Source organism: Harpia harpyja, chromosome 12, assembly GCF_026419915.1.
Source record: "Harpia harpyja isolate bHarHar1 chromosome 12, bHarHar1 primary haplotype, whole genome shotgun sequence".
NCBI lineage: Eukaryota > Metazoa > Chordata > Aves > Accipitriformes > Accipitridae > Harpia > Harpia harpyja.
In genome coordinates this window covers 35,209,410-35,222,663 of record NC_068951.1, presented here as the reverse complement: position 1 = coordinate 35,222,663, position 13,254 = coordinate 35,209,410, and the positions used below count along the sequence as shown (strand labels likewise).

General features: G+C 39.4%; 1 protein-coding gene across 10 annotated transcripts in view; it reads left to right on the top strand.

The window, feature by feature from the left end:
- Positions 1 to 13,254, top strand: part of ATP11B (ATPase phospholipid transporting 11B (putative)) — a 75,765-nt gene that overhangs the window by 24,277 nt on the left and 38,234 nt on the right. For all 10 annotated transcript variants that reach the window (XR_008237391.1, XM_052802886.1, XM_052802885.1 and 7 more), the window contains exons 5-14: positions 580 to 687; positions 859 to 987; positions 1,150 to 1,253; positions 2,497 to 2,544; positions 5,445 to 5,509; positions 6,081 to 6,162; positions 7,463 to 7,613; positions 11,410 to 11,607; positions 11,890 to 12,048; positions 12,339 to 12,511. Coding sequence is in view for 9 of the 10 variants with exons in the window: in XM_052802886.1 (XP_052658846.1) it covers positions 580 to 687; positions 859 to 987; positions 1,150 to 1,253; positions 2,497 to 2,544; positions 5,445 to 5,509; positions 6,081 to 6,162; positions 7,463 to 7,613; positions 11,410 to 11,607; positions 11,890 to 12,048; positions 12,339 to 12,511 (1,217 nt within the window). In the remaining variant the exon portion in view is untranslated. The remainder of the gene's footprint in view (positions 1 to 579; positions 688 to 858; positions 988 to 1,149; positions 1,254 to 2,496; positions 2,545 to 5,444; positions 5,510 to 6,080; positions 6,163 to 7,462; positions 7,614 to 11,409; positions 11,608 to 11,889; positions 12,049 to 12,338; positions 12,512 to 13,254) is intronic.

The window sequence follows — 13,254 nt, the reverse complement described above, 5'->3', positions numbered from 1 at the left end:
ACTGTTGCATTAGGACTCACAAAGAACTAAAACCTTCTCAGTCCTTTTCTCTTGCTATACAGAGCTGATGTGTGAACAGCAAGTCATACAAAATTAAGAACTCTTAAGATTTCGTGCATAGGCAATGGCAGTAACTCTAAGAAGTGCTATGTGGTGTGATGTGAGGAAGTAATTTCAGTCTGTTACTTCTCTTAAAAAAAAAAAAAAAAAAATCCCTAAGAGAGACTGGGAGTGGCTGTTCCCAGTTTTGTGGTATATTAATCCACATAGATAAAAGATTGAATGAGTACATGAATGTTCATCTTGTCAGCAGAAAATGTCACTGCCTGTTTGTTTTAACAGAACATGGGACTGTTAAGTTTCTTCACCACTTCTGCTACTTTATTTGCCCTTACTTATTTGTGTAAGGTAAGTGAAAATTAAGAGGTTTCCCAGGTTCTTGAGTAACAGCTGTAGTAGAAACTCAAGAGAAGTTAGTAACTGTATTCAGGCTATGCAGCAGACATGTTTGCTTAGAAGATATTTGTTAATGCTTTATAGGTTTCTTGCTCGAAAAATAAATTCATATGTTTTCCACAGGGTTATGAAGACTGGCTACGACATAAAGCAGACAATGAAGTAAATGGTGCTCCAGTTTATGTTGTTCGAAGTGGTGGCCTTGTAAAAACTAGATCTAAAAACATTCGGGTATGTGCCTAAGGACAAATTGAAAATTGTGTTTCTATCACATAGCTAAAGCTCTTGTTTCATTAGTAATCATTGTGGCCTGTTTCATCATAATTCGTTAACAATGCTGAAATGAATTCTTCTCTTTTAAAACTCTGTTTGTGCACTTCTCATTTGTGTTCACTTCATTAGGTGGGGGACATTGTCAGAGTAGCCAAAGATGAGACTTTTCCTGCAGATCTGGTGCTTCTGTCATCTGATCGAGTTGATGGTTCATGCCATGTTACTACTGCAAGTTTGGATGGAGAGACAAATCTTAAGGTCTGGGTTACTGCTATGAAATAGAATGTAGTTAATTTGTGATGCTATTTTTATTTCAGCCTGTTGAAATACCACACCCCACCCCCACCACACCCCTGCCCACCCCCCCCGCCCCCAACCGGGTAGTCCTGTATGATTAACTTAATGGACACTGTTTTACAGACACATGTTGCAGTCCCAGAAACAGCAGTGTTACAGTCTGTTGCCAACCTGGACAAACTTGTAGCTGTTATAGAATGTCAGCAGCCAGAAGCGGATCTATACAGGTATCACTTTACTAATAGAGGTTTCGAAATTAAATCAAAATGAAGTGTTTAATATTAGGAATGTTATGGGTCTTGCTGGGATTAAAATAGCTTCAGATATCTGCTTAAATTTTAGGTTATAATAATCAGTGTGCTTATACATATGTACTTACTGAAAGTTGCAAGTGACAAGTTAAGTTTGATTATTTCAGTAGTAAATCAGAAGTTACAGGATAATATTTACCTTTTGTATTTTAATCATGACACTTATGTACATTTCTGTTCTAACTAGTAAACTCATTTCCAGTTTTTAAAGAATTATATGGCCTATGAGTGTGAGCAGGTTGGAGAAGGAGTGTGTAAGATTCTGCCAGGAGATTTCAGTACTATATAGTATATTTTTTAATGGAATTAACTCAAACTGTAGAAAATTGTTGTAAGCTTATGTTAATTCTAAGGATATGTGTTGGTCATGTTTATTTTGCTTGTGCTTAAGAGAAGATTTGAACTCCATTCTTCAGCAGCAGAAATTTAGATTAAAACCATTGTATCTGACTGTACTTCATTTCAGCTTTTAACATCAGCAAGCAATGCCCTAGGCTCTGTAAAACAGCATCATAGGTAACAAAAGTTATATTCCCATCCAAGTTCCTCCTGAATTGTGTAATGGAAAATGGTAGCTATCAACTAGTAGTTTTCAAAATCCAAGTGTATCACAGAAGCTATTCTTAAGTAAGCTTTGGGATCGTTGAGAAATATTAAATTCTTAAAAACTAAGATGCTTAGATTTGAACAGCTGTTCAAATATTTGATCTTTAGTTCAGTTTGTAGAGAACATCAAGTTAAGGTACAATTACTATAGAAGTTTATGTCCCTATTTGTAGCTGGGGTCTTGCTAAATATGCAAGTGTCAGATTTTAAAAGCACAGTAGATTGGCTTTGTTAAATGAAAAATTACTATTTCTGATGGATAATATGCTAACTTACATTTGTTGAGGAATTATTTCTTTCTTTTGTGGTTTTATTAGTGAAACCTAATAGGCTTTCTCAAATGACTGTTCTTTTGAAGGATAAATGTTTCTGTTGTTAAATATCTCTTGTAAAATTATTGCCAGTGTTGCCATATTGTTTTAGTTTGATTGTTAATAAAAGTTGATTATTTTGTACTTGTGAGCCATTAATAACTTTTCTGTAAATATGGAGGAGTTTTTTACATTTTTTAGTCTTTATGTAGATTTTTCTAACACATGGCCATCTTTCATAGATTTGTTGGAAGAATAACTGTAAGTCAACAAACTGAAGAAATTGTACGGTAAGTAAAATTTTATAAGATTAATGTTTAGAACTGATGGAGGTGGTTAAAATCACAAAAAATAGTTACTGTTAAATATATGAAAGAGAGGGGTATTTTTACTGAAAGTATCAATTATAGCTACATACTTCAGATGAAGATGAGAAAAAAATTAGTGAAAAGTTCATCGCTATCCAGTTTTTCAGATTTAATTGGACAGTTCTGGAAAGGTTGGTAGTTCTGAAGGGGTTAATTTTTAGGCACTGGTAATAAGCTGGTAACTTTGTTGCTATTTGTTATTTTAAAACATTTATTGATCTTAAACATTTTCCAGTGGCATATAGTGTAGACTACAACAGCTTCCCCTGTCATCTGTTTATTGGAGGTACTGAACAGGTGTTTCTGCAGTTGAAATTCCTAGAAATTATTGGTCTGTTTTAACAAAGCCTCTGCTACTAATTTGTAGCTTTAAGTATATATTTCAAACTACTGTACTACCTGGACTGTAAAGATAAGTGCTTACATCTGTAATAGTGAACACATAATTGTGTGCACATAAAACCATGTGCTCACACCCTTTCCCTATGCAGTCATAGCAAGTAGCATACACCTAACTAAACATGTGAAAATATAAAAATAAAGATGTGAAGCCACTTACAGACCTACATGTGGACTTCCTCAAAAGATTGCTAATTGCAGTGGGTTGGCCTCAGCTAGCAGCCAAGCATCCACACAGCTGCTCATTCACTTCCCCACACCACAACAGGACAGGAGGGTAAATAGGAAGAACACGAGTGAGAGAGGTCATGGTTTGAAGTAGACAGGAAAATCACTCACAAGAAATGGTCAGATCTTCAGGAATACTTAGCATGCAAGTTATTTAATTGTTTTCTCTTGAGAGTTGTTGATAATCAAGCTTTCGAAAAACTTGGTCACCTCTTCTCAAAATGTGAAGCGCTGTGTTATGTTGTATAAATGTGTCACAGAAGCAGGTAGACCTGTTACAATGCTTTCACTCTTCTGATGTCCAAAATGTTATCCTTTACACGTTTTTTTCGTGAAATTTCTACCTGAATCAAATATTAAAGCAGTATTATTTTCCATCCAAGTTCCACCTCAATGTGTGCTTTCGGTCTGAAGAACTGAAGGTCTTTCAATCTGAGAGCCTCCTATAAGGCTGGCAAACATCTGTCAGTTTTAAGTAGGAGTAGCAGGGAGTTCAGAGTGAATCAATGATTTGTCAATGGTTTTGCAAGAAATACGGGAATGTAGAAGGCAGATCACTTGGCCCCAAGTCCAATGCCTTAGCCACCCCCACAAAAAAACCCCACCCAACCCCCCCTCCCCAAACCCACTCAGCTGTTTTCTAAGGTTGCTTTATGTGCTACTTCACTTAGAGCTTTTCAGAATTCATTACTGCCAAGCTTGACAGGTTCAGCTTTGGGATAATCTATCAAAATAATTTAGTTGACAACATATAACAGAGACAGTTTAAAGGGAGTGTGAAAAATAATTGCAAGTTCTGACTACTGGTGGAGCTGTATCTTCTGACAGTGAAAGATAAACTTGTCTAGTCTGTGTTACACTGATTCAGGTTTTGTATTTTGGGTTTGTCAGACTGGTTTTACAAACTGCAAAAACCACTTGAATCCAGAAATATACAGTAGGTTTCTTATAAGAAAAGGTTAAATGCTTGGCCATTTAGTCCCTTTCAGTTCAATTTTTCAATTAAAGTTTGAGTCTAGCCTAAAATATTATCATATATATGTGTAATTTAAAGAACCTGTCATAATCTGTGTGTATAATTGGTGCACACTGTATTTGTAATGGTAACTGTCACATTTGCAGTAACATTTAAGTTAAATGTTTAACTGTGGGAGGTGGGGTGTCTGTTTGGGGGTTGTTTTGTGGTTGTGGTGGGGTTTTTTTTTAGTAACTCCAGGTTATGCTTTCAAAGGAACTTCAAGTATAAGAGCTTTGTTTATATAATAGTGATCATGGGCTACTTGTGGTACAGCTAATGGAAAAGTAAGACAAACTCAAGGGCTTGTATGCCGTAGCACTTGGTGTATAATCTTTAATTCTTTTGCTTATACCCAGTATGTCAACCTGGCCGCTGCAGTTGCTCAATTTCTACTTTCATTTGAAACACTGGCAAAAATAGTGATTGCACCTTTTTATTATTTTTTTTATTTCAAACCAACCCTGCTGGCAGTTTCTAAAGATGATACAGCCACTGGAGTAGAACATATGGCACTAACTTTATATGAACTTTGATTATAACTGGACCTTTATTTTCACAGTGCTGTTTACAGTTAACTTGGCCAATGAAATGAATGTATTATTGTGGTGTGATAGATGTGAGGAAAAAACATTAATGAAATTTTACTCTTGTGTTAGGAAGCAGAACTTGTACTGTTGTGGTGGTGGTGTGTCCATCTAGTTGTTTGTTTCTCTGCTATGAATAGCTTTTGAACTTGCTAGATCATTTCAGTTTGACAGAGGGGTAGAAGTAAGGTAGGTAAAATGCCCAAACCTGAAATACCATTCCTCTTGCACTGTGAGCTCAACAGGTTTTTTGCCTGCTGGCTTCTCAAGTAACTTGCCGGTCTCTCTGAATCAGCCATTTGGTATATTTAGCTCAGTCACTAATTATGGGATATCGAACAGTGGTGGGAGAGTATGGCAGTGACCAAAGGAGACATGAAAGGAAACTGAGAGCTCTCTGGAGATGTGTGGGTGAGGTATGGTAAAAGGGAAAGAGGATTGAAGATGGACCTAAATGAGGGTGGGGTTGGAGTTGTTGCGGTGGGAATTCGTAGGGGATATAGGACAACTTTGCACAGGAAACTAGATTTCACCAGTCCTACAGAATACAGAACAACTAATTTTAAAATGCTGATATATCTATTTCTTTTTAGACCTCTTGGGCCTGAAAGTCTCTTACTTCGTGGAGCAAGATTAAAAAACACTAAAGAAATATTTGGTTTGTAGACATCTAAATATTTAAAGAGTATTAACTTCTTAAAACATGTTGATGAACTGTGGTTTAATTCTACTTGCACTGAAGAAATTGTAATAATCTTGCTGACTGTCACCTGAGGAGATATGATTATAGATGAAAGTAATGATATTATGCTGAAGAATCTATAAGGATATAAAGTTCCAGCTCTGATCTGTGAAAATATTTGAAGTGGTTTGATAAAGGAATAACTTAACTTTAATGGATAAATTACTGTTGTTACTGTTACCCATTGTTCAAGAATTTTTCCTGAGATTTACCATTCTGATTTCCATAAAATACATATTGAAGAGCAGTACAGTCATAATAATGAACAATGTTTTAGTAGGTGTTAAAATTGCTTCAGTAGTACTGTTTTACTATAGCAGAATATTGCAAATACTTACAAAATACTGTCTCACCATTGTACTGAAGTAAACACAAAAGTACTATCACCTCTTGATTTTATCCTATGTCTCTTTAAAATGAAAAATTCTGCAAATTTTATATATGCAGAAAATAAAGTATAACTCTTTCCCCTCCCCTTCCTTCCCAGGTGTTGCAGTGTATACAGGTATGGAGACAAAGATGGCATTAAATTACAAGAGTAAATCTCAGAAACGGTCAGCAGTAGAAAAGTATGTTTATTTTCTAATATCTTTCTTATTTGTAGAGTTTTAACTTAGTTTTTCCTCGGTAACTTTAAAACCCTGATGATCTCGTCATTGGGTTGTAGGCAAGGGAAGAGAGTGTAATTGCTTTGCCTTCAGTGGGAAGCTGTAAATACAAAATCTGTTTCTTGGTATTTCATCCTTTATTGATTCTTTCAGTAGTGTACAAAGTTGAAATACCCAAGCTTAAAATGGACTAAAGCAGAAAAGTTAGTTCGGGAGGTTTGTTTTTTCAGATGTGGAGATCATTTAATGATAAGTGAAATGCTGCTTGAACCAGATGCTCAGAGATAGTTTTCACAACAGTCCCAGCCTCTGCTGTTCTGTGCACCCTTTACTGTAAAACTGCATCATGCCTTTAAAGAGGATGGATTGAAATGAAGTCTTAATCACTTAGAAATCTTTGTCCTGAATCATAGTATTTAATATAATGGAAAATAGCTTTGTTTCACCTAGTCTAAAGGACATAGCCTATCCAGATGTGTTTTTCAATGTATCTTGCTTTTAGCACAAGTTGCAGGCTCAGTTTTAAAAATCTTTGCTCATAGTTATGGGATAGGTGTTATAATAATAGAGATTTATATGTTGAACCTCATGAATTATTTTAAAAGGAAAAGGAGTTCTGATATGTTGCATTTATTCCAGTTCCTAAAAATCTGAGATAGCTTCCTGGCATTTTTTTGCAACATGGGATTGATTATTCTTCTATAGCCAGATACAAAAAGAACTGTAGAGCACACAGGAAAAGTTCAGTCATCAAAGCAAGGGGTGGAAAGGTGATCTGGCTAGCATTATGGAATATAGAGGCAAGTTTGACTATATCCTGGTATAGCATGGCCTGGGTTAAATAATCAGATGCAGGTGGTAGTGCTCTTCTAACTGAAGAAGAAGGTGCAGCCTTGGATTTCCACTGTGGTTGGTTGTATTGCCTTCACACCCTTGCTAGATACTCAGGGAAGAAGAGAAGGATAAGTCAGTCCCCAAATCTTGGACAACAGGTGTGACACAAGTCAGCTGCTGGGGTATTCTTGCACCTTAATCTAGTCTTCATATTGCTGTTTGTAGAGTATATCTTAGTCAGACGTAGTATTTCTTTTCACTTCTGTTGCTTGCTTGTCACATAGAAACTTTATATACATATCAAACACAGGATACATTTTTAAAAAAATTGTACAATAAGTTCTTAATCAATTCATGTAACCAGTTTATTTTACTTCATCTGTTGACACACTGTGAAGTTGCATTTTTTTTTTTCGCCTCTTTGTAGGTCCATGAATTCCTTTTTGATTATTTATCTAATAATCCTCCTCTTTGAAGCCATTCTGAGCACTATTTTAAAGTATGCATGGCAAGCTGAAGAAAAATGGGATGAGCCTTGGTATAATGGAAAAACAGAGCATGAAAGAAACAGTAGTAAGGTAATGTAGTTCTACCCAGTTGCATATCTGAGGAACCCTCAACCACTGTATACTGAATATGATATTATGTCTCTATTCTTGGATATAGGTGTAACTACCACATGATCCACTTGCAAGTCTGTGTGCTCTTGTTTCAGCATTTTTGAGATAGTCCTATGTAGTTTCACCCTTGTGTAGAAATATCTTACCTCTGTTACTGGTTGGACTTTTTCTTCCTTTATGAGAAGACCAAGCCTTTTGAAAATTTTGGGGTTTGTTAGGACATATTTCTGATGTTCTGTGATCTTACTATAGTTACTGTTCTTTTGGGTGTCTTTTGTCGTTCCTTAAATGAAAAGAGGAGGAGGATAGCTGTTCTCGTGCACCTTCCATTGCAGTGATTTCACAGTTCAAGCATTTTAGACATTCTGTGATGTTGAGATTGTTCAGACAATTTTGTAAGGCTGTAATTTTGCTCAAGCTCCTGCTTGCCTTTTCACTCTTCTGTAGAGATTGGAGGGATACTTTGAAGTGTTCCTTAAGTCTGCAGTTCAGAGCATTCTGTATTTTTCTGTGTTCTGTTTAATTCTTGATTTCTGTACAAGTCTGCCTTCTTCCAAAGCAGTTCAGGAGCTGGCTGAAGCTGATTCTAAGAAGTAGAGGGGATTTTCAAAGCACAGAAAAATTAGAAATCCAGTTTCCACATGTGATGTGGTGTCAGATGTTTAACACCCACAGCCCCCTCTCACGTTCCCCACCTCCCAGAGAGCTGAGAATCGAATGTGCTCACTAAGTGCAAAAAGGTCCAAATTCCAAGTCAGGAGAGTTCTGTTCTGCTTCACAAGTAGAGCAAAATTTACAGTTAGTACATAGTGGTTCAGGAAGGAAAAAGAAGTAATTTGAGAATGTCTTTGATTCAAGGAGAATGAAGAGTTTACTGGCATTTCAGTAGAACATGCAACTTTCTCAGAAGCTTGTCATGCAAAGTGTTTTTGTGGTTTAACTGGAAAAATATGTTTATCTCAATGCTGTGTTTTGTTTAAATTACTAATTTGGGTTATCACTACAGTTATCAAAACCTTTTCAATGTATTCTAAAATAAACTTATCTGAAAGTACTAAATGAATTTTAAAGTTTTCAGATTGTTTAATGACTTTTACTCTTAGTACCTGCACCCACTTAACACACTTTCAACTGTTTGAAGCGGTCAGTTGAGTAAATTTGTGGCTTCTCTTAATTTGAAGTAGTTGCTGTGTAAGTTAGACTAGCCCGTGGAGCCTTTTCAATTCTGAATAGAATCAGGATGAGTGGTTACTCAGTCTTTCCATTCCTTTACCTTTGCCTTCAGGAGCGTACAGAGCCATCTGTGTTTCTCTTTCTATCATGTCTTTGTTTTTCTCTCTCCCTTGTTTACTTCCACAGTCTGCTTTGCATTTCTCAATATGCTGACATGCGTACCTGAAATGCTTTCTCTGTTCATCTGTCCTGTATTGTGCACATTGTTATTTAATAGACAGTGCTTAAAGAAACTCACTAACCTTAGTAATTGTCAGTTCTTCTCAGTATATCTTCTCTTACATGAATTACTGCTCTCAGTGTTTATTTATCGTTTCTGGTTTAGTCTGGAAGATCTCTTGAGGCACAGAACTTCCTGAGGTTTTTGTCAGACACCTTAATTATTGGTACTGACTTTTATTAAGTAGTTGTAGCAACACTCCCTAATTAGGGAGAACAGACATTATTTAGCTTTGCAAACTGTTGACTACTTTTTACTTCCTTTCTTCAAAATGCTCTCCTATACCAATATCTGGTAGAGTTGGAGGAGATGTTCCAGTTTGTCTCATCTCTAACCTTCCTTGCTCGATATTCAAGTGTTGGCAAGAGTCTTCCCAAAGTCCAGTTTAGATACTGAGTTTGTTGTGCAAATGAAAAAGAGGCTGCAAAGAGACTGTAGTGTTGCATTTCAGAGTTTGTTAAAATTGTTATACCTAATAAAGAGAAATTTCTATCTGTGATGGGTTAACCCTGGCTGGATGCCAGGTGCCCACCAGAGCTGTTCTATCACTCCCCCTCCTTCTCAACTGGACAGGGGAGAGAAAATATAACAAAGAGCTTGTGGGTCGAGATAAGGATAGGAGAGATCACTCACCAATTACCGTCACGGGCAAAACAGACTCAGTTTGGGGAAAAATTAACTTGATTTATTACAAATCAACCGGAGTAGGGTAATGAGAAATAAAACCAAATCTCAGAACACCTTCCCTCCACCCCTCCCTTCTTCCCGGGCACAACTTCACTCCCGGATTCTCTACCACCCCCCCAGCGGCACAGGGGGACGGGGATGGGGTTTACGGTCAGTTCATCACACATTATTTTCTGCCGCTTCATCCTCCTCAGGGGGAGGACTCATCACACTCTTCCCCTGCTCCAGCGTGGGGTCCCACCCACGGGAGACAGTCCTCCACGAACTTCTCCAACGTGGGTCCTTCCCACGGGCTGCAGTTCTTCACGAACTGCTCCAGCATGGGTCCTTTCCACGGTGTGCAGTCCTTCAGGCACAGACTGCTCCAGCGTGAGCCCCCCACGGGGTCACAAGTCCTGCCAGAAAACCTGCTCCGTGGGCTCCTCTCTCCACAGATCCGCAGGTCCTGCCAGGAGCCTGCTCCAGCGCGGGGTTCCCACGGGGTCACAGCCTCCTTCGGGAACCCACCTGCTCCGGCGTGGGGTCCTCCACGGGCTGCAGGTGGATATCTGCTCCACCGTGGACCTCCATGGACTGCAGGGGGACAGCCTGCCTCACCATGGTCTTCACCACGGGCTGCAGGGGAATCTCTGCTCCGGCGCCTGGAGCATCTCCTCCCCCTCCTTCTTCACTGACCTTGGTGTCCGCAGGGTTGTTTCTCTTACATGTTCTCACTCCTCTCTCCGGCTGCCGAATACCGCCGTCCCAACTTTTTTTCCTTCTTAAAAATGTTATCACAGAGGCGTTACCACTATCGCTGATTGGCTCGGCCTTGGCCGGCGGCGGGTCTGTCTTAGAGCCGGCTGGTATGGGCTCTGTCGAACACAGGGGAAGCTTCCAGCAGCTTCTTACAGAAGCCACCCCTGTAACCCCACCCGCTACCAAAACCTTGCCATACAAAACCAATACACTATCCTATTCTGTAGCTGTTTACCTGAAATGTATGTGTCAAACACAATGATTTGAAGAGGCATAAAAGAAGTCTGTGCCATTGAAATCCACAGTCTCTTTCTTGTCATGTAGCCTGGATCACCCACGTCACTGGGGAATGCCAGTAGACAGGAACCCTCTTGTCACTCTGCTGTCCTAAACCAATACAGAATACTTGCAGATTCCTCTGACAACATGGAATATCAGTTGTTTGCCTTCACCATTTAATGATTCCTTAGAAAAGCCTATGAGTTGTGCTGTTTGATGGAACGGGGAATGTGTTGGTTTTTTCAGACCCAACCCTTTCAAGAGACCTGTTTGAAAACAGAATCACCATGACGGTTAATATTAATTGGCAGCCCTCCTGACAGAGTCAGTAGAAAGGACAAAAGTTAATGAACTTGAGGATTGAAACATCCAGTCATAGCTTAAGGCAGTCTTTTTGCATCAGTCTGAAGGCGCGTTACTGGGGCAACCTGGAAATGCCTGCATTGTCACTGTGTGTGTTCTCTCCGGTGTATGTGGGACTTGGTCTCCTCCGGCTCTGTCAATTTGTCATTTTTCATGCATATTGAAACATAACTAAGTAACCATGTTTCACCTAATCACTGCAGTAATCTTTACATTTTCTCTTTTCTCTTGTAGATTCTGAGATTTATTTCAGATTTTCTTGCTTTTCTGGTACTTTACAATTTTATCATACCTATTTCACTTTATGTGACTGTTGAGATGCAGAAATTTCTTGGATCTTTTTTTATTGGCTGGGATCTTGACCTCTATCACAAGGAAACAAACCAGAGAGCACAAGTAAATACTTCAGACCTCAATGAGGAATTGGGACAGGTAGAGTAAAAAATACATTGTTTCTTTTTTTTTTTTCCCCCTCCTGTTTTCTACTTCTTTTTTAATATTAAAATTCATTACTGCAGACTTTTTATTGATTGTGCTTTGATTTCTGATTAATTTAAAAATAAGGTGTAAATATCTGATGGCAGAAATTAAAATTTTTACATGATCAAAAAAAGGTGTGTAGTGGAGAGTGTGAGTTGATTTTTTTTTTTTTTTTTTTTAAATTCTAACAAATATATGCAACTCCAAGTCTCTTTTTGTTTTATTTTACAAAAGGTAGAGTATGTGTTTACAGATAAAACCGGTACATTAACTGAAAATGAGATGCAGTTTCGGGAGTGCTCCATTAATGGCATAAAGTACCAAGAGGTCAATGGTAAACTAACTCCAGAGGGGTTTTCTGAAGATTCTCCAGATGGAAATAGGCATAGTTTGGTAAGACACACCTCCCCCCCTCCCCCCATTAGGTATCCTAGGTAGAAAGTTTTTTATTTCAGAGAAATACTCTTCTAGCAGTAGCATTTTTTTAAAAAATCACAATTTCTGAAAAGTGTGAAGCTATTAAGCGTTACTGAACAAATAATATTTATTAAACATGTTGAGATATGATTATTTAACATGGAATATTTGGCAGATTTTTAAGTAAAAACATATTCTTTTATTAAGTATGTTCAAAACTGGGTTCATATGTAAATGTTACAGATGAGTTTTTTTCTTTCTTACAGATGAGAGAGGAAGAACTCTTCTTGAAAGCAGTTTGCCTTTGTCATACAGTGCAGATCAATGCAGATCAAACAGATGGTGCTGATGGTCCCTGGCATGCCAATGGAATAGCATCCCCATTGGAGTATTATGCTTCTTCACCAGATGAGAAAGCTTTAGTTGAAGCTGCAAGCCGGTGAGTTGTACTGCCAAAACTATCTAATGTAGAGATTGCCTACTAGGGCAGGTGATTCATGGTAAAAGCAACCTTAAAAGTTGCTCAGAAAGATTGTAAAGCCCAGGGCCTGGCACTGTCAGTTTACTATGAAAACATACAAAAATAAAATACACAAAAACCTAGGCATGTTATGAAGTGATTATTTAAAATATTTATGGAAATCCTTGAGAAATTATAGTGGACAGGGTATGTTGCTATTAAATGTTGTAGAAAGTGGGCATTCTTCATGTTCTCTAGAAATAGAGAGCAGTAATGGGGTATAAGAGCCCTGGCCCCCTCTCCCCTGGCCCCCTCTCCCCTGGCCCCCTCTCCCCTGGCCCCCTCTCCCCTGGCCCCCTCTCCCCTGGCCCCCTCTCCCCTGGCCCCCTCTCCCCTGGCCCCCTCTCCCCTGGCCCCCTCTCCCCTGGCCCCCTCTCCCCTGGCCCCCTCTCCCCTGGCCCCCTCTCCCCTGGCCCCCTCTCCCCTGGCCCCCTCTCCCCTGGCCCCCTCTCCCCTGGCCCCCTCTCCCCTGGCCCCCTCTCCCCTGGCCCCCTCTCCCCTGGCCCCCTCTCCCCTGGCCCCCTCTCCCCTGGCCCCCTCTCCCCTGGCCCCCTCTCCCCTGGCCCCCTCTCCCCTGGCCCCCTCTCCCCTGGCCCCCTCTCCCCTGGCCCCCTCTCCCCTGGCCCCCTCTCCCCTGGCCCCCTCTCCCCTGGCCCCCTCTC